This window comes from Phodopus roborovskii, unplaced genomic scaffold (genome assembly GCF_943737965.1).
Source record: "Phodopus roborovskii unplaced genomic scaffold, PHOROB, whole genome shotgun sequence".
Taxonomy (NCBI): Eukaryota; Metazoa; Chordata; class Mammalia; order Rodentia; family Cricetidae; genus Phodopus; species Phodopus roborovskii.
Genome location: NW_026126563.1, coordinates 11,659,553 through 11,685,305, shown reverse-complemented (window position 1 = coordinate 11,685,305; position 25,753 = coordinate 11,659,553). Strand labels below are relative to the sequence as shown.

Here is a 25,753-nt window from a genome sequence, read left to right as displayed (position 1 = left end):
ACCCTGTGGGTTCATCTTCAGATTTTCATTTATTCTTTAATGTATTTTCCTTCTCGGTACATGCGTGTTAAAGTTTAGAGAATACATGGAAAGAAGGTCAAAACTAGCAAGCCAGAGCTCAGCAAAGCCACTGTTAACAGTTTGGTCCATTTTCTTCCCATCTTGCCCTTCCCCTGGTGATTTCAGTCAGGTAGGACCTGACAAAGGTGGCTTGCTCTTTCTTTCATTTATTTAATTTTTTCTGGCAGACCCCACCTTTCACAACATGTCACAGCAGGGACAGGGAAGGGAAGAGATGTGGCCCAGCTCTCTCCTCTGACATTAACATCAAACCACATTGCCCTAAGTTCCCTTCTCCGTTGAAGCTCCTAAGTTGTGCCACTCTTGGAAAGCAGCTTGAAGCAGCCTCAGTTCTCACCCTTTAGTGAGTAGTTGCGAAGGCCTCTATGCACTTTAGTCATTGCCCTCCCCATAGCATGCATCTGCAATTGGGCCTGGAGACGCACATAAAAACACTTGCATGCAACTTTCTGGACTTCCCGGCCTGCTAAACAAATGTGCCGGGGCATCTACCTGAGACTCCTCTTGGCCTCCAGCCCCCACGTTGCACCCTAAGCTGTGGTGCCCCCCCCCCCCCAAGACCAGGAGTGGAACCTCCAGGTGCTGCAGAGGACCCATGGAGTTAGAAATAGAAACAGAAGAAATGGTAAGAACTAAAGTGACCTGGGAGAAACGCTCAGTCCAGAGAAGGAAAGGGCGGATCGAGAGGAAGGTAGAATAACGCAAATCTGACCTTTTAAAGCCTTGGTTAAGGATCAGTCCCAAGCAGGAAACCAAGAGAGAGCCTGGGCTTCCTCCAGTGTTTCTCCTCTTACACCCTGGCCTTTTGCTCAGATGAAGCCAGAGCTCTGCCTTGTCGTTTGGGGCTGACTCACTTACATTAGAGCCTGAGAGGGTGTAGCATGCCCAATGCCCATTTATAACATGGCATCCATTAGAAAGATGCAACCTGCTTCCAGACTGCCAGCCCAGAAAGTTCAGGAACACAATCTACCAGTGAGTGAGAGACTGCAGGCAGTGTGTTAAGGATTATCCTGGCATTGTAACAATCCACGGGTGAGTGAGAGGCTGCAAGCAGTATCTTAAGGGTTATCCCAACATTGTTTCTGTGCCCAAAGGAATTGACATATGTACCCAAGGGCTTATTTCCTGAAATATGCAGACATCACTGGGTGATTCTGCCTCGGCATCTGACCAGAAAAAAGAGTGACCGAGTGGTTAATTTGCTATTTGGAGGCCTTGTAAAAACAAAGAAACTAGATGATTCTGGCCAGAACAGTTTGTATGATATGCCGTGTGGACCAGAGTCATTTGTATGACAGTCCTTAGCTGAATGATAGGCACAGATTCACTCTCCACACACTCAGCAGGGGTGGATTGCTCAGTGGGGTTCAAGGTGTCTTTGAGGGTGTGTCCTAAATTGTCAACAGCTTCCACATGGTGTCTGTGTCCTTAGCTTTTGGCATGAGGCAATCAGATGAGGTCATCTATCTGAGTCCATTTCCTGATAACTGATCATTTTGTGACACAGAACAAATTCTATTCTGAGAGAGCTTTCAAGCCTAAATGCTGCCCGCCTGGTCTGGGGCCTGTCCCCTCCCTCCCCGCCCACTCGCCCCAGAAACATCTCTTTTCATGGTGGAAAATTACACATTCACAAACTGTGTCTCTTTCCTCACACCAAGCATATTCCCACACAGCGACTGATTCTGGATGATCTCATGGGTGAATCATGCCATTATCCTACTGTTTGGAAGAGCTGCCTTCAGACAAAGATTTTGGTGTGAGCTGCACTAAGACCCCTCCATTGTCTGCCAGTTGCCCTTCTGGGGATGACTTCCCCATGAGTGCCCAGTCTGAGGGGCCAAGACTTCTCAGCTAAAAGCTGCCTTTGATTTTACTTTTTTTTTTTTTTTTTTTTTCCTGTCAGCTGTGGCCTTGTTCATTGACTTTGAACTATGACTCCGCCTCCATGCAAACAAGTGAAACTGATCCAAGATGTCCACTGCACTTGAAGGAGCAATGTTAGCTCTGGAACTGTAACAAATACTGGAGATAATGAACTTATGAAAAGAAAAATGTTATTTTGGTTTATGATTTTAGAAGTCTCGGTCTGGGGTTGGGGGATAGTCCGTGCCAGCGTGAGGCCCCGAACTCACTCTCTACACCCTCATGAAAGCCAGGAGTAGCAATGCACATTTGAAACCCTGTTGCTGGAGAGCAGAGGCCAGTGCGTTCCTAGGCCTCTGTAGCCAGGGAGGCCCTGTCTCAAAAGTCAAGGTGTGTCACTCCTGAGGGACAACACACGAAGTTGTCCTGTGGTTTCCACATGTGTGCACACACACTCCCACACAGACATGCTCAGTCCACGTTTCACTCACTATAGGTGGGGAGTGAGTCAGGGATTTCATGGCTGGGCTGCCAAAAGTGCAGGGGGCCTCAATGTCCCCTTCTAGAACCCACCTCCTGACCTGAGGCCTCCCATTGGGCCCTCCTAGGGACTGCACCAGGTGAGCAGCAAGCCTTTAGCACATGACCCTTGGGGAACATTCTAGATACAAATTACAGCGGACCACACATGGGGCTTCTTAGCAGCATACTTATGTCTGCTGTCCCGTGGCATATGAGCTCTTAATTAAGACTCATTCACACGCGCTATTTCCTTCCTAATCCAGCTTTCAGAGCTCTGCTTTTTCGAAGTCTCTGTTCTTTTTGAAGGGTCTAGAAGTCCTGTTAATATTTAATTAGCTCTTAAATTATTTACTCATCCAAGTGTTTGAGCCATTGTTGGCCTTTAAAGAGAAAGTTCCTGGGTGGTGTCCCCAGCTGGTCCCTCAAGTCTGAGTTTAAGGCTCCATTAGAGATGTCACCATGGGGAGAGGTCAGGACAGGCCCGTCTTAGGGACAGAAAGCTTTGGAAAGTGCCTAATTGGATCACACGTGTTTTTTTTTCCCCATCTACTTCCCAAGTGTAAGTATTCAACTGTATATTTTTTTAAAAGTATTATTATGCATGGGGGTGTGTGCAGATGCAGGGGTGCACATACGTGGAGGTCAGAGTTCACCTTTGTGGAAGTGATCCTCTCCTACCTTCCCACAAGTCCTGAGGATTGCACTTAGCTGCTTTGCAGTGTGACCACCTTTGCCCACTGGCTCACAATTATACATTTTTTTAGATTGGTTCATTGATTTTGCCTCCAAGGGAAGGGACCCTGAACTTCCTGACTAATGGGGAATCCTGATGTTCTACTAAGATCAATTCTGCACATTAATGGTAGTCAGCCAAGTCTTTCACAAAAGATAGAGCCGGGAATTGGCCATGCAGTGGTTAACGGGGTAGGGGGTGGGTAATCTTTGAGAATGAGATAATTTAGATTGACACTTGGCTTTGATCAGATGATTCAGCAGTGGTGAAATATGATGTGTTTGCATTGTGCTGTAGCAGCTGAGGCTAACCTGGGTTCCAGGGGCTTTCCTGATGTGGACTCATGGGAGGAGGATTGTGGCACACAGCTGTGAAGGATGCATAGCCCCAGTGAACCAACCTGCTTTTCATAAGCACAGAGCTGTGGCTTGACTGTCTCCTACTTAATCCCCTCTCAGCCTGCCTCAGCCTGCCCCCGCAGCCCCCTCTCTAGCCCTGCTCACTCCCCACTCCATCCCCCACTCCCCACCCCCACTGACTGGTTCCACGGCTGGTCTTTGTCCTGCATTTGCAAACTGTTCAAGCTTGCATAGCCTGGGAACTGAGCTGAGTTGGGGAGCCAGTCTAAGCTGGGGTGACAAGGAATTAGAATATGAAGTTGCCCATGGCTCTGACCAGTGCTTTTCGGCTTTTGTGGGAATAAATACGGTGTTCTATCCCCCAGAGTCAGCACAGCAGCTTTGAAAACACACACATAATCCTGGATACCATAATCCTCAAGGAGGATGGTCTCTCCATCAGAAGACATTATAGAAGTACTTACATACATATGACAGTAGTTCCCTTGCCTAGAACTTGTTTTGTTTGTTTTGTTTGAGACAGGGTTTCTCTGTTTAACAGCTCTGGCTGTCCTGGAACTAGCTCTATAGACCAGGCTGGCCTCAAATTCACAAAGATCTGTCTGCCTTTGCCTCCTAAGTGCTAGAATTAAAGGTGTGCACCCTACCCCTGGCTGCCTAGAATATTCTTGAAGTCCTCATTTGGATGACTTGTACCTCCTTGTTGCAGTTTTGAATATTGTTATGCTATGCGCCTAAACATGGGAGTCAAAGCTTGATGTTGGGAATTACATACATGGGGATGGTCTTGGAGAAGTACTGATTTATGATGTTCTGGGGAGAGGGAGGGAAGCAGGGAGGGAGGAAGAGAACACTCAGAGTGTGTCAGACAAGCTGGAAGGCAGCACCTAAGCATGGTTGGTCCTGGTCGCCTTATTCTGTCCTGTACTATACAGGATGCCTGGACGTGGGAGACAGACTGTAGAAGGTGGTCAGAATGGCTCTAGGTGAGTGGAGGGCCTCATCGTTTGACACAGTGAATAACACTATAGATGTAGTCACAGTGGACCTATCTTAGTGAATGCAGAATCACTCCCCACAACCTTGGTGACCTTGACAGGACTCAATTCCCCCCCTCCCCCGCTGTAAAATGGGTTAATGGTAATATCTTAGCCAACATGTGATGGTGAGAGGCTTTAGAAATTGTGCCATGCTACTGGAAGGGTTGCTATTATTACTGGGGTTATTCTTTGATGAGAGGACACACTGTCAGGGTGGTTGGCCTAACTACACCCCTCCTCCCCCCCCCCATCTGAAAACACAGAGGCTGTGCTGAAGCTGTTGGTAAACACCGGCTTCCTCCTCACGTGCTCTGCTCATGTGGGTCTCACCTCCATGAAACTGACAGAAGGGGGTGGCTCCCCGAGCACCCCTGGCATGACCGCCCCGCTGCACTGGGTCATTTCATCGGTGTGACAGTAAGTGTCGTTCTTTGGCAAACACACAAAGCATTTCCTCTCGGCTTGTCCTTTCTAGGGACCTGAAACTGGATGGAGGGAAGCAGTCAGCAGGGGCTGTGAGCCTGAAGGAGATCATTGGCCTTGACGGTGTGGAGCTGGGTGCTGACGGGAAGGTAAGGTTTCAGTGACTGCAATTTTGCAGGTGGCAGGTGGCGCAAGGCCCAGGATACAGAGGCGGAGAGTTCACTTGCAAGGTCAGGGCAGGTTCCAGGGCGATACACCATCTCACGCCAATTCTGCCAGTATGCAGGCAGAAGGCATCCAGTCAGTAACTCGGCAGGAGGTCCCATGGTATGTGCATTTCTCTGCTAACACTGTTTACAGCTGATTGTGCAATACTCGCATAGTTATGAACATGTACCCACATTCCAGGGTGATGTGATAGTTTGTGTATCTATGAAGTGGAGGTGTCAGAGCAATATTCCAGCCACTGGTAAAGTTCTGGCTTCTCAACCCAGCACAGTGGCCACTAAATCGTGGTCGGTTTAGTGTCCAACTATACAGACGCACTCCACAATACAATGAGCTGTTAAGGTGAAGTCCAAGGAGCAAAATTTGAAATGTGCCGACCCCTGTTACTGGCTATAGGCAGCCTCCATACAGCCTCCAAAATAACCTGTGCCCCAGTGGGGAAGCTCCCAAACAGTGTGCCTATAGGTGAGCCGTCCTCATCCTCAGAACATCTGTCACCCTGTGTCCAAGTCCTAGGAATGAGGTGGGTTGTGGCAGAGTGCAGGTCATGCTCAGCACCTTTGGGGAAGCATGAGAGGATCCAGCAGCCTTATCAGAATCTCCCGAGGCCTGCTGTCTTCCTGAATTCCTCTCCTGGATTATAAGACAGAGTGCATGTATCTGTGGGTGCCACAACCTTCCAGCACATTCTGAGACAGTGCCTTGTTGTCTGACACATAGACATTTTGGCTACCTACTAGGAATACACTAGATGGGATCAGTTAAACTGTACTAAGCTCTAAGCTTGGGGTCTGTTAAGGTGGGGGTTGGGTATGAAAGTGGCACAAATTTGGCAAAAATGAATACCAAACAAGACGCATTTTCCTACCTTTGTTCCTTCCTTCCTTCCTTTCTTCCTTTTTTTGTTTGATTTTTGAGACATGGTCTCTTTGCATAGACCAGGTTGCTTTGAACTCCAAGATCTGTCTGCCTTTGTTTCAAGAGTGCCGGCGTTAAAGATAAGCCCACCAGGCTAGGATACAGGTTGCATTTTTTCAAATCCCATTAGATTCCAGAAATGGATGTTTTTTAAAAAAGCAAACCCGATCTTAGAGTAGCAACAGAGCTTGGCCAGAAGACAAGCCTGGCCTCTGGGCTTAATCACTGCTCTATGATTGTTCTCCCCTTTTAGACAGTGTCCTATACCCAGTTTCTACTACCCACAAATGCCTTCGGAACCCGGAGAAGTACCATAGACTCCACCTCCTCCTTCTCCCAGTTCCGGAACCTGAGCCACCGCAGCCTCTCCATGGGCCGTGCCAGCAGCACCCAGGGGAGCCTTGATGCAGGTAACTTTGGCTCAGAGGGTGGCTCGTGGTAGGATGTGCCTCCGTTTACAGTGCAAATGGGATCTCCGTTTGGTAGAGGACAGGGTCCACCAGTGAGGTGAGGGGCAGCCGTGAGGTGTGATCTCAGGTCCCACAGGCTCATAGGCATACCACAGAAGACCTTGCTCGGTTACCAGCACCCAGGGCCTACCTGTGTTGGCAAAACCAAAGCTGCTGCTCTCTCCCAGCTTCTTGGTCCTTATTCATCTGTATTCTATTGCTGCATTCTGCCTTCTGCATCTCCCCCATATAACTGGGTCCTGAACTGTAGGATTGGGTGAGCATTTCCTTTGCAATGCTCAGGAGTTGGGTTGACTTTTAAAGGATGAGCTACATACGCTATGTTTGCCCACATATAGGTACAAGGATAAAAAGTCTTACAGAGAAATTCCAGGTGAGGGGCCTAGGGAATGACTGGCAAAGCGCTTTCCACAAAAACATGAGGGCCTGAGTTCAGATCCCTGGCACCCACGTAAAAGGCCAGGCATACATGTGTGTGATGCTAGTCCTAAGGGTACAGACAAGCAGACCCTTGAGTTTTGCTGGCCACTAGTCTGGCAGTATTGGTGAACTGCAGGTTCCATGAAAGACCCAGTCACAAAAGATGGCAGAAAAGTGATTGAGGAGACATCTTACATCTTACATCAACCTCTGGTCTACACACACACACACACACACACACACACACACACACACACACGCCTGCACACAACACACACACGCATGCACGCACGCACGCACACAACACACACACACACACACACATGCGCACGCACGCGCACACACACACGCCTGCACACAAACTTGCAGACTCATATATGTACACTTAACCACACACACACACATAAAATTCCAAGTGAAGGTGAAGTTCCCTAGGTCAGCCTGCCCCTACCCTAATGCCCCCATCACCTGCAAACATCATTTGTATCTGTGTCTGCCAGTGGCTACCACAGTTGGGACATAATTCATACACAGCAGCCTATCTGGAAGCATTTACCATTTACCCAGGTCATGCCCTGAGTTTAGTAATTCTCTCTGCCAGCTTAGAGAACAAGCTGGTCTAGGGCCTTGTTCTGTGACCTACAAGGTCACATGCTATGTCAAGTTTTGTGTTCTTCTGGGTCAAGGAAATGAGCACACAAACAAACAAACAAAAAACAGAATGGTAAGAATTGGACAATCTTTCTGTAGGTGTGTGTTCATACCTCATTGCCAAGCAGAGGCTGGCGACCCCAAAGCCATTGAGGCTTTATGAGACGGTGACCCTGAAGCCACCTGGTCTTTAGTAACTGTCCCTAACATCTTTCCAGAAGCCTCTGCCTCAGGGAGTCCAGGGCCTTAATCGCCATTTTGCTTGTGCTCCTCAGGAAGTGACCTGGGAGACTTTATGGACTATGACCCAAATCTCCTGGATGACCCCCAGTGGCCTTGTGGCAAGCACAAGCGAGTCCTGACTTTCCCTTCATACATGGTAAGTGGTCTCCGATGACTGGCTGGTAGATTCCTTAGTGCCCACAGCATCCTGAAACGGCCTTGGATGGCTTGCTGGACTTTGCGTCTTTATTGAGTTCGTGTAGGGTTCTGGTTAGCTGGCCTGGGAATGCTGCCTACAGAGAAGTTGAGAAGGCTGGGCCCAGCTTAGAGACCTTCACTTGTGAGAGGGGCATGCCAGAGTATACACACCCAGACTCCACCCGGGAAGGCCTGACCTTCCAGGGGAGCTTCAAGTTCAGGCTTGTTTGGATCTCCTCAGCAATTGTAAGTCTCCACGTGCACTCTGAGCCACGGACAAGCAGGTCATGGCGCTACAAGGGAGCACTTCTCTTGCTGTGTGTATTTTGTGACTTCCGGTCTCCCCTTGTGTAACTGGGTTACACTTTCTGGCTGATGCCTTACCCCGCCATGCTGGGCTCCTGGTTCTGCAGACACTTCTTTATTTATTTAGTAGAGCTGTCCTCGTTGCTGAGGAGCAGGAAAAAGCCTACTATGTAGAGAAATGGACTGACCAGGCCTGTCATATACTTATCAGCAGAGGGAACTCTACCCGGATGCCCTGCCTCTCTGTGCCTCCTACATCCCATGGGGCAGCAGGGCAGACAGCCATGGCGGGGCTCTGGCCCAGCCCTTCCTGCTGCCACTTCTGCTGGCTCGTGGGAACAGGCCCTAGGGACCACTCGGCCTCTGGATCCTGCTGCCTCAGCTTCATCTTCTCAGGCCTGGCTCACCCATCTCAGTGGAGAACCCACGCTTGAGACCTTGGTGTTTGGTGGGGATGCGCCATGGAATTTCAGGCTCCATTACAGCCATCCTAAGTGTGTAGTCTCATGAACTCTGTCACAGTCGTTTGATCTCAATATAGATCTAGTCTGTTTTTCTAATTCCTCATCTTCACTAAGGCCACCCACCGCTGTTCTGACTTCCAGACCTGTATTAAGTTCTTCACCTGCCCTGAAAAGTCTGTGTAAATGCAATTGTGGGCAATATACTTTTTTTTTTTTTTTTTTTTTTTTTTGGCCCATCTTTCACACAACTTGGTGTTAATGCGATTCACACGCAGAGTTGTACTTAACTGCTGAGCAGTGTTGAGTGAACACAGTTTATCTATCCTCTTGTTGATGACGGCTTGGCTGTCTCTGGTGTAAGGCTACCCTGAAAACTACTGCCATCAGTATTCCTGTACACAGCTTTTTGTGTTTTCCTTTTTTTCTTGCCCGCGGGCGGGCATCTAGGCTGTAGTTGGATATGTGTTTTCTCCGCTGCTGTTCTAGTGATATACGGAAGAACCACTCACCACGGCCCGTTGGAGGGTTCCACAGGTGAAGTCCCTCACTTCCAGCATGGAGGATGTGACACTCACGTGGCTTTGCTCTCTTGTTACATTTGTCTTCTTAATTGTTGGCCCATCAGGGCTGCTCACTCTCACACTTAGCCATCATGAAAAGCCAGAAGCTAGATGTTGAACTTGAAGCCTCTGGGGGCAGATATAAAGACCATGGTGTCTGCACCTGTGGTGCAGCCTGCGAACTTCTAGAAGACGACCACAGAAAGCATGTCACAGACGGAGACCACAAGCCGTGAACACACGTCAAGCTGCCTGGCTACATGCAGGTTCTTGCAGGGCATTAACTGATGTGTGGGAGGCTCCTGCCAGACCATGCCTCTTGTACCTGCCCTGACTGGGGTATAATTAAGTTTCACGAGAGAGTGGTTTTGGGTTTGTTTTTTTTTTTTTTTTTTTAATCATTACAACCTGGCAGCTTTTATGGGTAGTGTTTTTCATTGTTACCTGTTTTTCCTTCCTTTTATGGGTGTGGAAAACAATGAAGAGAATAAGAGAATGAGCTGTAGTAAGGTCAACAAATTAACCCTCAATGAATCCATGGATCGCCTTTTTTCTCACATGGCTTTGACATAAGAAAACTGAGATCTCTTGATGACGTCTATAGATATCCACATCTCTACAGAACACCCATTGGACGGGTCTCTGATAATATTCCTCTTATTCCATTTACCTAACAGCAGAACCCAAGTCTTTTGGCACACCCTCACAGCATCCCTGCGTTGCCCTTAAGCTAAAGAAACATACCTTAGGATTCAGTGTTCCAGGACACTAGGGAATGCTAGGCAGGGACAAAGAGAGGACTCAGGAGAAAGGTGCATTCGGCTTGCCTGCTTTATGGCTGGACTCTGCCCCCCATCTCCACAGATAGAATTTTTATTGTTGTTGCTTGTTTTCATTAAGAATTATACTAGTGGCTTAGGTGCTCACCTACTGCAGATTATCCGAGATGTGAAGCATCTGCTATCATCAAATGTCTTGACAGTGAGTGTGTGGTGAGGCGTGGTGACCCCTCAGTGCAACCCACCCAATGTGTCAATGAGAGCCACACACTCCTTCCTTCATGGCTCCGGTGTTTGGAATCCAAGGGGTAGAAACAGCACCATAGGCAGCTCAGGTTGCTTAGCCACCAGCCCATCCCCATGCTTTCCTTATCATTGACGGTTGTCCTGAGAAAGTGGATTAAGTGCACGGGACATCTGAAACGCACATCTGGTCAGATGAATGTAGTCCCCGGCTCCCCTGCCTAATTACCTGAACAAGTAGAACATCTGTTTTCTGCTGCCCTGGTGAACCGAGACTGCCCACGACTCTCGGACAAGTGCTGTCGAAGCAGAACTGGGCACTGACGTTTGCAGGGCCGGAAGGGGCTGCCCAGATCACTGCCTGGAACTACCTCCTTCTTAAGGTATGGCGGGGAAACTGTTCCCACCAGGATAGAGGTGAATTCTGGCCCCAAGAGACAGTAGCGGAGAGGGCAGGCAGCATGCGTGCCCCCGTTCAGAGCTGCGTGTGTGGTGCTGAGACTCTGAGTCCTAGAGGAAGGAGGCCAGAGCTCCACCAGACCCTCAAGTGGGACCAGACCTGTTAGCTCTAAAACCCTACTATTCATCCTGCAGCATCATTATTGAGGCATGTGGCTCCCTTCTGTCTGCCATGCACTCCAAGGGGGCCTTCTCTTTGAAGCGTTACAGCTGGTTCTGTGAGCTGGGGTAGAGACCAAGTTCACCTCCTTGAATGTATGTCCCTCTTTCATGAGCTAAGGTGGAGTGATTATGAAAAGCAGTGTACCCCGGCGTCGGTGTACCCCCTCCCCCGTGTTGGAGCACCTCAGTGTCTACAACAGATGGAGCAGATACTTCTACCTAAATAACTAAATTGTAGGCTTTCCGTCGTTTTCAGGGCCATGTCTCTGTCTCTTTCCCTCCCCGCTCCCTGCCTCTGGTGAGGGAGGGCAGCCATGGCCGGGCGCCTTTGTGAATCACTTCATGGCTCTAGAAGTTGCTGTCTTTGGGGTGGGGTTCCTCCCTAAGTTGACGCTCTTCTTTTCCTTCACACAGCTGAGTGCACACCACTGCCTGCAACCAGGAAGTTGTAAACAGGTGCATCCAGGGACCTCACTTTGGGTACTTGATCAGAAATGCAAGTGCTGAGGGCCAGAGCTGCCCATCTGTTCCGAAGCATGGCCCTGCTGTCAGTCACAGCTGCAGGCCAAGAGGAGCCTTTCGTTGGGCCAGGCCTGTGGCCTGGAATTAGGTGATGATGCTGCGCTGAGCTTCCAGGCCAGGGAGGAGCTACACCCCATTTAATTAGCACTTTGATTCATAGTAACACGGCTGGCCAAATCCAGCATTGTGTTTATAACTGCTGTGTTAGACTGGTAGGTAGGTAAGCTTCAGGCATCGGCTTTGTGTTTAATTTATCCTCCCCCAAGCCAGCAAGGGTGGCTACCAGGGGCTAGGGACCCTGTGCCTGCTGCTGAGTTCCCAGTACTGCCTCTGGCTGCCTGTCAACCAGTGCAAGAATAGTGGTCTCTTGGGTACCTAAGAGGGCCAGCCCCTAAGGGTCATTATACAGCTCCCTCAAGAGAGGATATCCGGTTGCCAGAGCTCGCCGTACTCTGTTCTTCACAGGGACCCATAGCTCAGAAGACAGTGACAACTTCATCCCTCTGACCCCTGCTGGGGCAGAGGGTGGCCCTTCTTCATCCTACAAGGTTTCGAGTCAGACTGCCATACTGGGGCTGCCCACTCAGCCTGATTAGCCCCAGGCAGGTGAGTGAGCAGCCCTCTAGATCCTGTGGCCATTAGGACAAGGCAGGTATCTGGTAGAGATGCCAGAGGAAGAATCTGAAGCCTAAGTACTTCAGCAGTGTGCTCCAGGCTACCCGGATGCTGTGTGGCAGGGCTGGGTGTAAAAACTCAGCCTGAAGAAATGACAGGGCCAGAGTCTGTTCAGGCTGCATAGGACTATATCCCGCTAAGAGATGCTGCCAGGGCTATATCCCGCTAAGAGATGCTGCCAGGGCTATATCCCGCTAAGAGATGCTGCCAGGGCTATATCCCGCTAAGAGATGCTGCCAGGGCTATATCCCGCTAAGAGATGCTGCCAGGGCTATATCCCGCTAAGAGATGCTGCAACAGGCTCTCTTCAGATGTAAAGGAGGCAAAGTGAGGTGAGCAGAGAGTTATGTGGAGCCCTGATCTGACATGATTGCATCCATACAAAGGAACAGAAAATAGAGCGGGCATTGTAGTGGCGCATCCATCAGTCCTGGGGGTCAGAAGCATGGGAGGGGCAAGGAAGATTCTGGGGACAGAAGTAACGAAGCGGTGTGTTCCATGAACACAGCCTATCAACCTGCCCAGATTGTACGCTTCCACCTAGGTCTCTAGGGCAGCCTGCAGTTGTCAGAGCTAAGAGCTTGTTACAGCAGGCCAGGAAACCAAAGTGGCCACTTCCTGTTCTCAGCCAGACTCGCAGAGCGCAGCTTACCACCATCTTTTTCCCATTGTGTCACAGAGGCATTTTACTGCCCCCTCACCTGAAAACAGATTGAGGCAGACAGGCGAGAATGACTGTTACTAGGCACTGGCCTCAGTGGCATGGGTATCACAAGCCTACAGTTGTCCCCAGTGCTCTGATGCCTTAGAGTACAGCAGCCTCCCTCTTGGATTGTGGTCCACTGGTCCCACCTGGCTGTGAGCCCATCTCATACTTCGTGTGAGGAGCATCTTTATTTGGCCTCCTCTGTTGCTTATCCCGGAGGACTACCAACCGCTTTGCAGTCAGATGCTTAGGCTGTGGGTAGGGAGTAGGGCTTTCTTGTTTATGCAGTGGCTATTACTGGGCTTTGACAGAAAGGTAATGTTTGCCGAGTAGCCTGCATACCTCAAAAATGCATTCTCTAGCTTAGAAAAGATGCAAGGTGGGCAGCGTGGTGGAACTTGCCTATAATCTCAGCACTCCAGACTAAACCAAGACGACTGTGAGTTTAAGGCCATCCTGGGCTACATAGTGGGACTTGGGGGATGGGTGAAGCCCAAGTAGATGAGCGAGTCGATTGCCAGATTGGGGCCAAGCCTTCTGTTCATGCTGGGAACAGCCATGAGGACATGGGACTGGAAACAGTCACATAGTGGGCTGGAGGTGGTACGGAGGTCACTTGTGCCTGCAGGTGGCATCCTATGAGCTGAACGGCTTTGTCAGCCAGGTAGTTGGAAAATCTACCAAGGACTGGGCTGGGGGGGGGGGTCAGGTCTCACATCAACACTCAGTTGCCGAACCTGTGTGTAAGGAGTAGGGTTTTTTCCTCCCACCGCTGGTCTTGTCCTGCTGCCACGCCAGCCCCAATTAATACACAGAGACGCTGTATTAGATACAAAGCTGTTGGCCAGGTACTTGTTTCTTATTGGCTAGCTCTGTCTTAATTATTAATCCATTTCTATGTATTTCCACGTGGTCTTACCAGCGAGATGCGGCTGGCGGTTCTTTCTCCAGACTCTCCATCTTGACTCCTCCTTCCTACTCCTCTCTCCTCCTTGTCTCCTAGTCCCGCCTATCTTGCTTTCCTATTGGCCAACAGTGCTTTATTCATAACCAGTATGAGAAGCATACACAGAATGACATCTCCCCTCACCCATGCTCACCCCACTGCCGGGAAAGAACACGTGTAAACCGTTACCGTTCACTGCAAAGCTCAGCATCCACACCAGGTGGGGCTGTGGTTCTACTGGGAAAGGGCTTGCCTTGTAAGCCTAAAGACCTGACCTCAGTCCTCAAGACCCATGAGAAAAAGGCTGGGCACTGCAGCACACTTGTAACCCCAGCTCTGGGGAGGTGGAGAGAAAGGAAGGATTCCCCAAAGCTCCCTGGCTGGCTAGCCTAGCCTAATTAGTGAGCTGCAGGTCAGTGAAGACCCCTGTCTCAGAGAGGTGGACAGCATTAATAAGGATGACACTTGAGGTTGTTCTCTGGCCTCCACATGTGCTTGTAAACGACACACAGACACACACACACATATGTAATTTTTTTTCTTATTTTACATGTCAATCCCAGTTCTCTCCCTCTCTTCCTCTCATGCCCCCTACCCCCCATCCTGTCCCATCCCCCCCATACACACACACACACACACACACACACACACACACACACACTCCACAGGGAGGGTGATGCCCTCCAGGAGGGATCAGCAAAATCTGTCAAGTCATTTGGAGTAGGGACTAGGCCCTCCCTCCTGCCTCTAGGCTAAGGGAGTATCCCTCCATGGGGAATGTGCTCCCAAAGTCCTTTTGTGCACCAGGGATACATCCTGGTTCCACTGTCAGAGGTCCCTTAGACTGCCCAGGCCTTCTAACTGAGACCCACGTTCAGGGCTCTGAGTCAGTCCAATGCTGGTTTCCCAGCTATCAGTCTGGGGTCCATGAGCTCCCCCTGTTCAGGTCAGCTGTCTCTGTGGGTTTCGGTAGCCTGGTCTTGACCCCTTTTCCTCCCTCTCTGCAACTAAATTCCAGGAGTTTGGCTCAGTGTTTAGCTGTGGGTATCTGCTTCTGATTCCATCAGCTACGAGATGAGGGCCCTATGATGGCTTATAAGGTAGTCATCAATCTCATTATCAGGGAAGGGCATTTAAGGTAGCCTTTCCACTGTTGCTCACATTGTTAGTTGGGTTCATCCTTGTAGATTTCTGAACATTTCTCTAGAGTCAGTTTTCTCTTCAAACCTATAATGGCTCCCTCTATTATGGCATCTCTTTTTGCTCTCGTCTATTCGTCCCCGACTCAATCTTCCTGGTTCCACATGTTCTCTCCTCCCCTTCTCTTTCTCCTAACTCCCTCTCCACTCACTGCCCCGCCCACTCCCAATACGCTCAGGAGATCTTGTTCCTTTCCCCTTCTGTGAGGGACCTTGCATCCTAGTTTCTCTGATGGTGTGAATTATAGGCTGGTGATCCTTTGCTCTATATATGAGTGAGTACATACCATACTGCTCCTCCTTTTGTGACTGGGTTACCTCACTCAGGATTGTTTCTTCAAGTTCCTTCCATTTGCCTGTGAATTTCAAGATTCCATTGGTCGTGCCCCCCCCCCCCCCCCGGCTGAGTAATATTCCATTGACACACAACCTTTCAAAGGGGGAAAGGTTATTACAGGGTAGGTTCTAACCAAAGAATATTTAGGAACACTAACAGAATAAGAATGATCTCCAAGCTACCTAGGAAGCTTAAGCTGAGGGATCAGGACTCTAGTTTCTGACCAGCAACCAGGGCTATCTACCACTACCAAAAGGCAGCTACCACAATTGGGAACCCACTACCACTACTGCTGGCTGCAGACCATGCTGCCCTTGCTGTGGTCTATAAAATAGACATCTAAAGCCAGTGAGCCAGAACTTCTCAATCACTTGATAGCAGAAATAACAGAAGAGCCCCCTCCTTTCCAGTCAGAAATGTATTTGTCATCCTAGCTGCAAGGGAATTGGGAAGCATAAGTGTGTGTTTCTGGGCATTTATAATAGAGTAAAACTTTCCAGAATGAAGCAGAATGTTTAGGGAAGGCTAGTCATAGGGAAAGCAATCTGTGCTCTAGGGAACGTGGCTGGATGAGTTCCAAGATGCAGCATCACAGAGTAAACTGGAAAGGGATGTTAGTTAGTGAAGATAATTTGATATACAAGTCCCTGGACTTCAGACATATAAGTCAACAAGATATAAGTTATGGTAAAGATATCTGGGCTCCTGGACCAGAGGCTGGGTGACTTTGACTTGCTAAGGTGACCACTTCTTTTGGCCTTGTCTACATCCACACCCCTTTGTGACAGCCTCATGAGAAAGCATCTACTGTCAGCTGCTCATTGTCTGAGGACAGTGTGTATGGGGGGCCTGCAGCTTGTCCAGGTTGGGACAAGCTTCTGCACCACACAGGCCTCTGCTTCCTCCCCTGTGGGTTGAGGTGGGGTGCACTCAGAAACTTCAGGAGAAGGGTTAGGTGTCCTTTCCTATATCCCACACCCAGGCAGCTGTAGTGGTGACCACAAGGAAGGACCTGGGCCTCTCACTGACTCAAGTGTTTGGACAAACCTGTTGGAAAATTCAAAGGCTCATTTGAATTGGATGTCCTGGCTTGGTGTTATTCATCTGATTTCTCATCTCCCCGAATGTCACAAATGTGATCTGGGTTAGCAGAATCGAGTTAATATTGCTATAATCAGGATTTATGCTCCAGAGAAGGAAATGGCCATGAGATCACTTTTCACTGGGCTGTATGTGGCTTTTAGCTGCCACCAAGTGCAGTTCATGTGCCTATTCTAAGTCTTGTCAAGCTGGGGTGTAGCTCAGTGGTATAGCGCTTGCCAGGGCATATCCAAAGCCCTGGGTTCAGTTCTCAGCACCGCCAAAATCTAAAAATTCATTAGGAGTCACATCAAACCAAGTGTTCAGAGAAGCCTGCCAACTTCAGTCAGGGTCACTAAGAACTATTGGATGGATTTTGCTGGTAGTGGGTCATGCATGGGTCTGGGTGGCCTCCATATCATCCAGTCCCATGGAAAGCAGTGACCTACGGAAGTGACTTCTGTTGTCAGCCTAAAGAGTGCTGGCCTTGGCAGGTGCACTTTTGGGATGAGCCAAGACTACCTGGTACGACCCAGCAAAATACAAATTCAGGGGTGTATGCAGAGCACTGAGCAAGGGGTTCAAGGGAACCTGTCTTGGGAATGGGCAGAATTTAAGCAAGGGACTGATAATAATAATGTCACCATTCCATACATATAATGGAATGTCACTCTGCCCCTGCCGGGAAATTCATACACAAGCTACAATGACGGCTGAACCTTAAAGCATCAACACCGAAGGAAACCCATGGTAGAAAAGCAAATACATTGTTCTAGTTACATGAAACAAAAGTCAGCTGGGGGTGGGTGAGATGCTTGCCAGCAAGCCCAGCAACCAGGTTTTGATTTCCTGAACTCACATGCTAGGACGAGAGAACCAACTCTCACTAGTAATCGCCTGACCACCACCACCCATGCACACATGGAACACGGCAAACGCAATCATGTACATGTGTATACACACACATATTAATGTTTTAAAAGGTGTCTGAACAGGGTTCTCACATATGTAACCCCAGCATGAAGAATGCAGAGTTCAAGGCCAGACGTGACTGCCTAGAGCCCTGCCTCAAAAACAAACAAACAAAAAATGATGCTTGCTCAAGAAAGTACACAGGGAGACATCCTGCAGAGTAGTGGTATCAGGTGCATAACAATGTGAATGTCCTTATGTCACTAGATGGTGCCTTAAAATGGTGAATTTTATGCATATTTTGTTATGTTTTTAAAAATATTTAAAATCGAATATGTTGGGTATCTATGATGTGCAAGGAATTGTACAGACCAACTCTTGTGGTTCCCAAAATAACCATGGGAGGCAGGATGTGATATGCTGGGTAATTTGAGTCTCTCAAAGCCAAGCCAGTGAGGGGCCAGTGAGGGGCTGAGGTGGGGCCTTTGAATCCTGACCTATGTGGACAGCAGCAGGCCTCTGCTGATGGTCTACTGGCTGCTTCAGGCCTAACGCATGCATTGTTAGTACATCTGACCCATGGTTGCAGTGACATTTCTTGCCTCTTCCACTACAGACCACGGTGATTGACTACGTGAAGCCCTCAGATCTCAAGAAGGACATGAACGAAACCTTCAAGGAAAAGTTTCCTCACATCAAGTTAACACTCAGCAAAATCAGGAGGTATGGGAGCCGTGTGTCAGCCTGAACTCTCCTGCCAGCCCCCCTCCAGACCACTCTAAGCTTCCACTGTATTATAGTTCTCTTTGTTCCTCAGGAAAAGAAATATAGGCATGTTCAGTTCACTAGACACTTCCCACTGCTGCCTGACTTGTGCCTGGATGTTGTGGGAGAGCCCGCATCAGGCATCAGGCCAAACTCCTGACAGACCCACTAGCTGACACAGCTCTCGGAGACATTCTTTCAGTGAGAAAAACTGTTTCATGTTGTCTGCCAGCTCAGCAAAAACAGGTTATAAAAGGCAGAGAGGATAGAGCTGGGCTTCCATGCAGAGCCTTGGAATCAAGCTCCCTCCTTCACTACTCACCCCAGGCATGATCACACCATCCTGTGGTCCCAGCACTTGGGAGACAGAAATATGAAACCAGCCTAGGATCCATGAGTCATGTCTAAAACCACAGTCAAACCCTAGTGGGAAGCATGCAGGTCTCAGCTTTCTGGGACACAGGCATAACAGAAGAGTGTGGAATTGGCACCTTGGGGCATCAGGTAACTCCACCTACCTAGACATAACTTCAAGGCCCTATCTTTGGACAACTACAGCCACCAAAATAGCTAAAACAAGAGAGACAGGCCTAGGTTTCCCATACAGATTATTGGATAGGTTTGTGGTGACTGACATATCCAGCCACTCATCCTGCAAAGCTAGAGGTCCACACCATACCTCCAACATGGCCTCTGAGATGCTGGGTGTAGACTTGATTCTGGCATGCTCTAAACCAAAGAGTAAAAAAAAAAGTTAAGCATCCATCTGCTAGGCAGCTTTCCCAAGGACCCTAGTGACATAGTCCAATCAGTAATCATCAGAACTTAGACACTTGAAATAGCTCTAAGATAAGCATGGGTCCATTTGTTCGCATTGAAGAGCCCCGCCCCTATTCAGATTATGCACTATGTACAGTGGAGCTGTGCCCGTAATCCTTGGAAGTGGTGATTTGGGCCATGCTGTGTCTGTGTCACTAGGCCTACAGAGGGGCCAGAGCCCCAGCTACATGGTCTACTCCCACATCTAATGTGAATTCATCTTGGCCTCATCCCCCTATGGGACGGAAGTAGAGAAAATGCTTTCCAGATGGTGTCATAGTCTTCTTGTGGGGGATGGTGTCATAGTCTTCTTGTGGGTCCCCTGAGCACTCTCAGGACTCCCTGCTTCCTGTCTTCCTACAGTCTGAAGAGAGAGATGCGGAAGCTTGCCCAGGAGGACTGTGGCTTTGAGGAGGCCACGGTGGCCATGGCCTTTGTCTACTTTGAGAAGCTCGCCCTCAAGGGGAAACTGAACAAGCAGAACCGGAAGCTCTGCGCTGGAGCATGTGTGCTGTTAGCAGCCAAGGTCGGAAGTGACCTCAAAAAGCATGAAGTCAAGCATCTGATTGATGTAAGTGAGCTGAAGCTTGATGAGGTGGGAGTATGTGCTCATTCCAGGGTCCCCTGGCAGGCAGATGGACCTTAATGGCTGAGATTAAAAAGCCATCATTAGGGTCATGACCTAAAACCCTTCTCAGATAGTATGGGTGATGAAGTTATTCTCACAGCCAGAGAAGCCATGTGTCTTAGTTAGGGTTTCTATATCTATGAAGAGGCCACCATGACCATGGCAACTCTTATAAAGGAAAACACTTAATGGGGTGCTTACTGTTTCAGAGGTTTATTCCATTATCATCATAGTGGGACATGGTGGTACTGGAGAAGTAGCTGCTAGCCCTACATCTTAATCTGCAGGCAACAGGAAGTGAACTGTGAAGCTGGATGTAGCTTGAGCATAGGAGACCTCAAAGCCCACCCACATAGTGACACACTTCCTCCAACAAGGCCACACCTACCCCAGCAAAGCCACACCTCCTAATAGTGCCACTCCCTTTGGGGCCATTTTCTTTCAAACCTCCACACATGGTAACCACAATAGTCTTCCAAGCATCATGGCTGGCGCACACCTGTCAGCAATGCTGCGTTCAATGGGATGATGTGGTCTTACTTCCAAAGGACACGCTGACTGCCTAGGTTGGATTTATGAACACCTGTTTTTAACATAGAATGCAGGCAGGCTTTGTGGTATAGGCCCGTAAACCCAGCTACTTGGGAGGCTAAGGCAGGAGGACTGAAGTTCAAAGCCAGCCAAGGCAACCTAGCAAGACCGTGTCTCAGAAAAAAAGAAAAAAAAAGTTGGGAAGGTATGCAAATGTGTATTATATGTTATGTGTGTGGGGGCTGTAGTGTATAAATAAAAAAAGAAAAACAGATCAAGAGCCAACTGCCATTGAAAAAAATGTGTTATTGCTCGCAGTCCCCAAAAGGAAGGTCCTTCCTGTGGGCTGCTGTAGCCCCACTATGGGCTGGGCGCCTTAAACAACAGAAACTGACTTCACATCGTTGTAAAAGCTGACTAGATCAAGGTCCCTTCTGGCTTACGTGTACCTGTTTGTCTGAATCTTGTCTCCTTCAAGGTCATAGAGGTCACCCAACTCATCTCAGCCTAATTATCCTCAGGCTTTACTTCACTGGGGCCAACGACAACTTTAATTTCTGAGGGACACACATTTGGTGCATATAAGCAGAATCCCGTGGGGTGGAAGGAAAGGGAAGGACTTGTGAGCAAAAGCCTTCATTATTGTTTCCAGAAAGGGGTGCTCTCCGGGCAGGTGTGCAGACTTAGCAATGGCCAGTTTGAAGAACGCCTGTCAGTGCTGGGCTGCCTGCAGGTAGACAGTGGCCTCATTAGCATGAGCTGGTGTGAGAGGGGGTTCTTGATGGATTAGCTTGCTTTTTAAAAGCATCCTCGAGGTTGTCCACTGGTGCCGACTGGAGCATTGAAGGAATCAGTGTCAGTGTTTATAAATGCTCAAAGCCTGGCACGCACAGTTAAGTTAGCCAGCTTTTGTCCAACCACAGTGGTTGTGTCCAGCTTACTGCTGAAGTTCTGAGCCTCTGTGGTTCACTCTGGAGACCTTGCAGACCTGGTTCCAAGAAAGGGCTTCCAGACTGAGACCTCAGAGGAGCTGGAATCACCAGGGTTATGGGCAGGAGTCTCAGACCCTGATAAGCAATCCTGAGCCACAGGGCAGATCTGCCAGGATGTCATATCAGGTTCACAGGGCAGTGGCTAAACTGTTGGGGCAGTGGGAAGGGTGTGCCTGGGAAAGGCGGGGGCAACAAACAGGCCACCATGTCACAGGCACAGAACAGGCAGTTGGTATGATGTCCTGTGCAGCATTAGTGAGGAAGAGAATATGGAAGGTATTTGGTATATGTTTTTAAGAAAGACTATTTAGGTCATAGTTTACATAGTTTTCAGAAACGGTACAGGGTCTTGTGTGCAGCAGATACATGAACACGGAAGTGATTATTGGGTACCAAATCCAAGCCGAGCATCAATGGGCTTATACATTGTCCCCCTTGTCCACTGGCCCTTCCTGGTTTCAGTTACCCAAGTCAACCACAGCCCCAAATGCTGTGTAGAAAAGTCCTGAAATAGACCATTTGTAAATTTTAGGTTGTGCCTCAGTCTAAAGTACTGTGATGAAAGCTGCCGTCCCAGGTCAGATGTGAATTGTCCCTGAGTCCTGTGTACACCAGCACCCATAGTCACTGCGTTTGCTAGACTGACTACCCAAGCATCATAGTGTGTATGCCTGACTAACCCACTATAACAGCCTACATCACAGTTCCTTCATCTCATCATGCAGGCATTGCATTGCTAAGCCCAGAATAAGCAACAGAGAAAACATGTTTGTGTAACTAGAATAGTTACTCTCTTTTAGTTGTTTATCCTGTAAATTGGGCAAGTAAGTACAGATATACTATTTTATTACAAATCTAGAAGATGTGATACTGTAGTTTCAGGATCTACTTGGGATAAAGTGGAATAAAGTGGAAAATATACATATATGCACATAACTAATGCATCCTCGGAAAGTAACATTAATACAGTTCTAAGTGTATTTATACCATACACATTTAATCAGATGTGTATGAATTGAAGCTGATGGTGTAAACACAGGCCAACAGTTATGATCTGGAAGTCACACCCTAACATGAGATCCCATCCCAGCCTTGCCTCAGGACTGTCAGCCGCCGCTGTTAGTGAGATAGTTCGTTGGCCAAAAGCTGAACCGAAGCTGAGACTGAGTGCTCTAGTAAAAAGGGGGACTTTCCATTCTCCACTCTTCTGTTTCTAATCCTGGAAGCCTGCATTGTTGAGTGGGCAGGTGAGGAGCCATTGGCCACTCAGCTATCCAGATGTGGGACAGCCTCACAGGGATGTGGGTCCTCACAAGTGAAAGGAATAGGCTGAATCTCAAGTCCTCATCTTGGGCCACACAAAGATGGCCTGTGAGGCTTGCTGACCAGCGTGCTCTGACTGCTAAGCCTGACTCAGTTATAACAGGTGCGAAGAATCCCAGTTAGAGCCCCATGGGGGTGGCACATGCCGTTAATCCCAGCACTGGGGAGGCAGAAGCAGGTGGATCTCTGTGAGTTCAAGGCCAGCCTGGTCTACAGAGTGAGTTCAAAGATAGCCAGAGAAACCCTGTCTCAAAAAACAAACAAACAAAAAGAATTCCAGTTAGGTTGCACTTCAGGACAGCAGTTTCCTATCTGCATGACTGTAGATAAACAATCTTGACCTCTTGAGTTGTGATCACCTGTAAGTAGTCATAAATGCAACATCAACTTTAAGAGTCTTTAGAGTATTAAATGGAATTGTCATGCATCTCCAGACAGATCGCTGGCCGCCGGGAAAGGCTCGCTGTCTGCACCACCAGGACTAAGGGACAGACAGGATTTTTGCATATTTTTCTCACCCCTGAAACTCACACTGAAATTTGATTTCCATTGCAGGGGAGTTGGGAGGGGACACTAAGGAGAACTTGTGCCTTCTTTTGAGCATTGATGTGTCCTGAAACTAGAGTAGTTACAAAAGTAGTGTATGAGGAGTGTGGCGTGCAGCTGTCCATCCTTATTCCTGCTTGCCATGGACCCAGCCTGCTCCTTTGCCTTTCTCCCTGAGATGGAGCACAACACATTTCCCAGATGCAGCTGCCCGACCTCTAGAACCTCTCTTCTTTTAGAGTCACCCAGTGTCGGGTTTTCTGTTACAGCAAGGGAGAGCAGATGCATCCATGATAAACACTCAATCAGCTTGCTGGTAGAAAAGTTGCACTTGTGAAAAACAAACAAAAAAGCCTAAGTTGTTAAATGCAAAACTAAAATGGTTCTATTGTCTTTGCAGAAACTGGAAGAGAAGTTCCGACTGAATAGGAGGGAGCTGATTGCCTTTGAATTTCCAGTGTTGGTGGCCTTGGAATTTGCACTTCATCTGCCAGAGCATGAAGTCATGCCCCACTACAGACGCCTGATCCAGAGCTCCTAGCACAGGCCCCAGGAGGGCCAGGGACTGCTTCCTCCGAGTGCATGGAGCCTCCCTTACTACCGGAGAGTGGGGCTGGGCCCACCAACCTGAGTCTCCTTGATGCTTCATTTTCATGGAGAAGCCGAACCTGGAACTTGCTGGGAGACGTTGCTCAGGCTTAGCAAGAGAAGGCTTGTGCTGGGGATGATGGGGACCCTCCCAGGTCCCCACAACCAGACCTCAGTCGTGACCGCTCTCCCTCCCTCCCAGGCACGTGTGAGACGCTCTGCCTGGAAGCGTGCCGTGCAGGATTGGGGGAAGCTGCTGAAAGCGCCCTCTCCCTGTGTCAAGAGCGTGCCAATCTATTTTTATATCTGCCATCGGAAGTGCACTTTCCCTGGGCACAGGGTGTGGGTGTGCAAGTGTCTGAGGGGCACTGTTACACTTGACTCCCAAAGCCTTCTATGGAGCTGGCTCGTTCTGATTTCTAGGTAATGACTCAGATCCAGAGTGACGTCTCTGCTCTTAGGACATACCACTGTTTATGAGACTGTACCTGCCACTCACTGGCCAGAGGCAACCGTTTTCAACAGTGGGATAAGTCATGTGCAGAGCGGCTCACTCCAGATTCCCTGCCGTCCTACCACGGGCTTCTGTTTAACCCTCCAGCTCTTGCCCGTGGAGACACGAGGGCCACACTCCATAGCGTGTATTCCTGTGCTCTATGTTAGAGTGCATAATGAGCGCGTTTACTGTGCTAAATACATACGTGTGTGTGTGTGTTCTGTAATTCTGTATTGGGGGTGAGATGCATGATCGGTGTCATGTGGCTTTTGCAGCTGGGACAAACTACATTTCAAGCTGTGGTTAAGTTGGTTGTTAGTACACAATTGTGACTTGTCCTGAGTCAATCCAGGACCACCTGTCCTGAAGCATTAACCATGCTGTCACCTGGTAGTTATACAGGTATAACTTTACTGAAGAAAGCTTGTGGCCATGGAAAAAGAATTAAAATGTTTTGTTCTTTTAACATATACATAAATGTGTGTGTGTGAACGTGTCTCAGTCACCTTGTTGTAGTTAAGGTTTCTATTGCTGCAATGAAACACCATGACCAAAAAGGAAAGGGTTTATTAGGCTTACACTTCAGCCTTGCTGTTCATCACTGAAGGAAGTCAGGACGGGCTCACACAGAGCAGGAACCTGGAGGCAGAAGCTGATGCAGAGGCCATGGAGGGTACTGCTTACTGGTTTGCTCCACATGGCTTTCTGAGCCTGCTTTATAGAAGCCAGGACCACCCGCCCAGGGATGGCTCCACCCACCATAGCTGCCCACCACCACCACCCCCTCATTGATCACTAATTGAGAAAACGCCTTACAGCTGGGTCTCCCGGAGACAGTTCCTCAGCTGAGGCTCCTTCCTCCGATGACTCTGGTGTGTGTCAAGTTGACACACACCACCACCCAGTTCACACCCATACATCCAGTTTTCTTGCATCCATACCACCTTAGATCTCACCAGCTCTGGGACCCTCCGAATCCCTGGAGAGAGAAGGTCTTCAGGTTCTTTCAGAAGAGCTCAGAATCTCAATGCTATAGAGAGAGTTTGGTTTTTGAGGCAGGCTCTCCCTCTGTAGCCCGGGCTGGCCTTCAACTTGCAACCCTTCTGCCTCAGCCTCCCCAGGGTGAGTGTAGGCGTGTACCACCCACCCTACCTATGAAACTGGAACTTGTTAGTAGACGAGGTCTCACTATGCTGTCCAGTCTGGTCTCAGGGCCCTGGGCTCAAGTCATCTTCCTGCCTCAGCCTCCCAGCAGCTAGGTACAGGTGTGTACTAGCTGCCACAGGCACCTGCTGCCCCTCCTGGCCCCTACAGGGCAGGAGCTGCAGCTGCTGTGAGAGCATGAAGACTTTTTAAACCTTAGTTTAGTGGAATTCGGTCCTAAATACTTTGCTTTCAAATTTCCTTACCCAAGCATCAGTTGGGTGGGATATGATGGCACACGTTCCTTAAAAGTTCAACCAACTAATATTTAAGGGACACACATTACAAAGCAAACTTCGAAGCACAAAGCCTCCAAACTCTCCATTCCCTGACCTTCAAATTGTTCATAGCCATCCTTTTCTGGTGGTGTCTGTCACC

At 48.9% G+C, this 25,753-nt stretch overlaps 1 protein-coding gene across 2 annotated transcripts in view; it reads left to right on the top strand.

Moving 5' to 3' along the window:
* Positions 1-24,650, top strand: part of Cables1 (Cdk5 and Abl enzyme substrate 1) — a 99,104-nt gene extending 74,454 nt beyond the window's left edge. For both annotated transcript variants that reach the window (XM_051201997.1, XM_051201996.1), the window contains 6 exons: positions 5,080-5,176; positions 6,427-6,583; positions 7,990-8,093; positions 18,101-18,207; positions 19,432-19,639; positions 23,489-24,650. In XM_051201997.1, the coding sequence (XP_051057954.1) occupies positions 5,080-5,176; positions 6,427-6,583; positions 7,990-8,093; positions 18,101-18,207; positions 19,432-19,639; positions 23,489-23,629 (814 nt within the window). In that variant the 3' untranslated portion in view covers positions 23,630-24,650. The remainder of the gene's footprint in view (positions 1-5,079; positions 5,177-6,426; positions 6,584-7,989; positions 8,094-18,100; positions 18,208-19,431; positions 19,640-23,488) is intronic.
* The last annotated feature ends 1,103 nt before the right edge of the window (positions 24,651-25,753 follow it).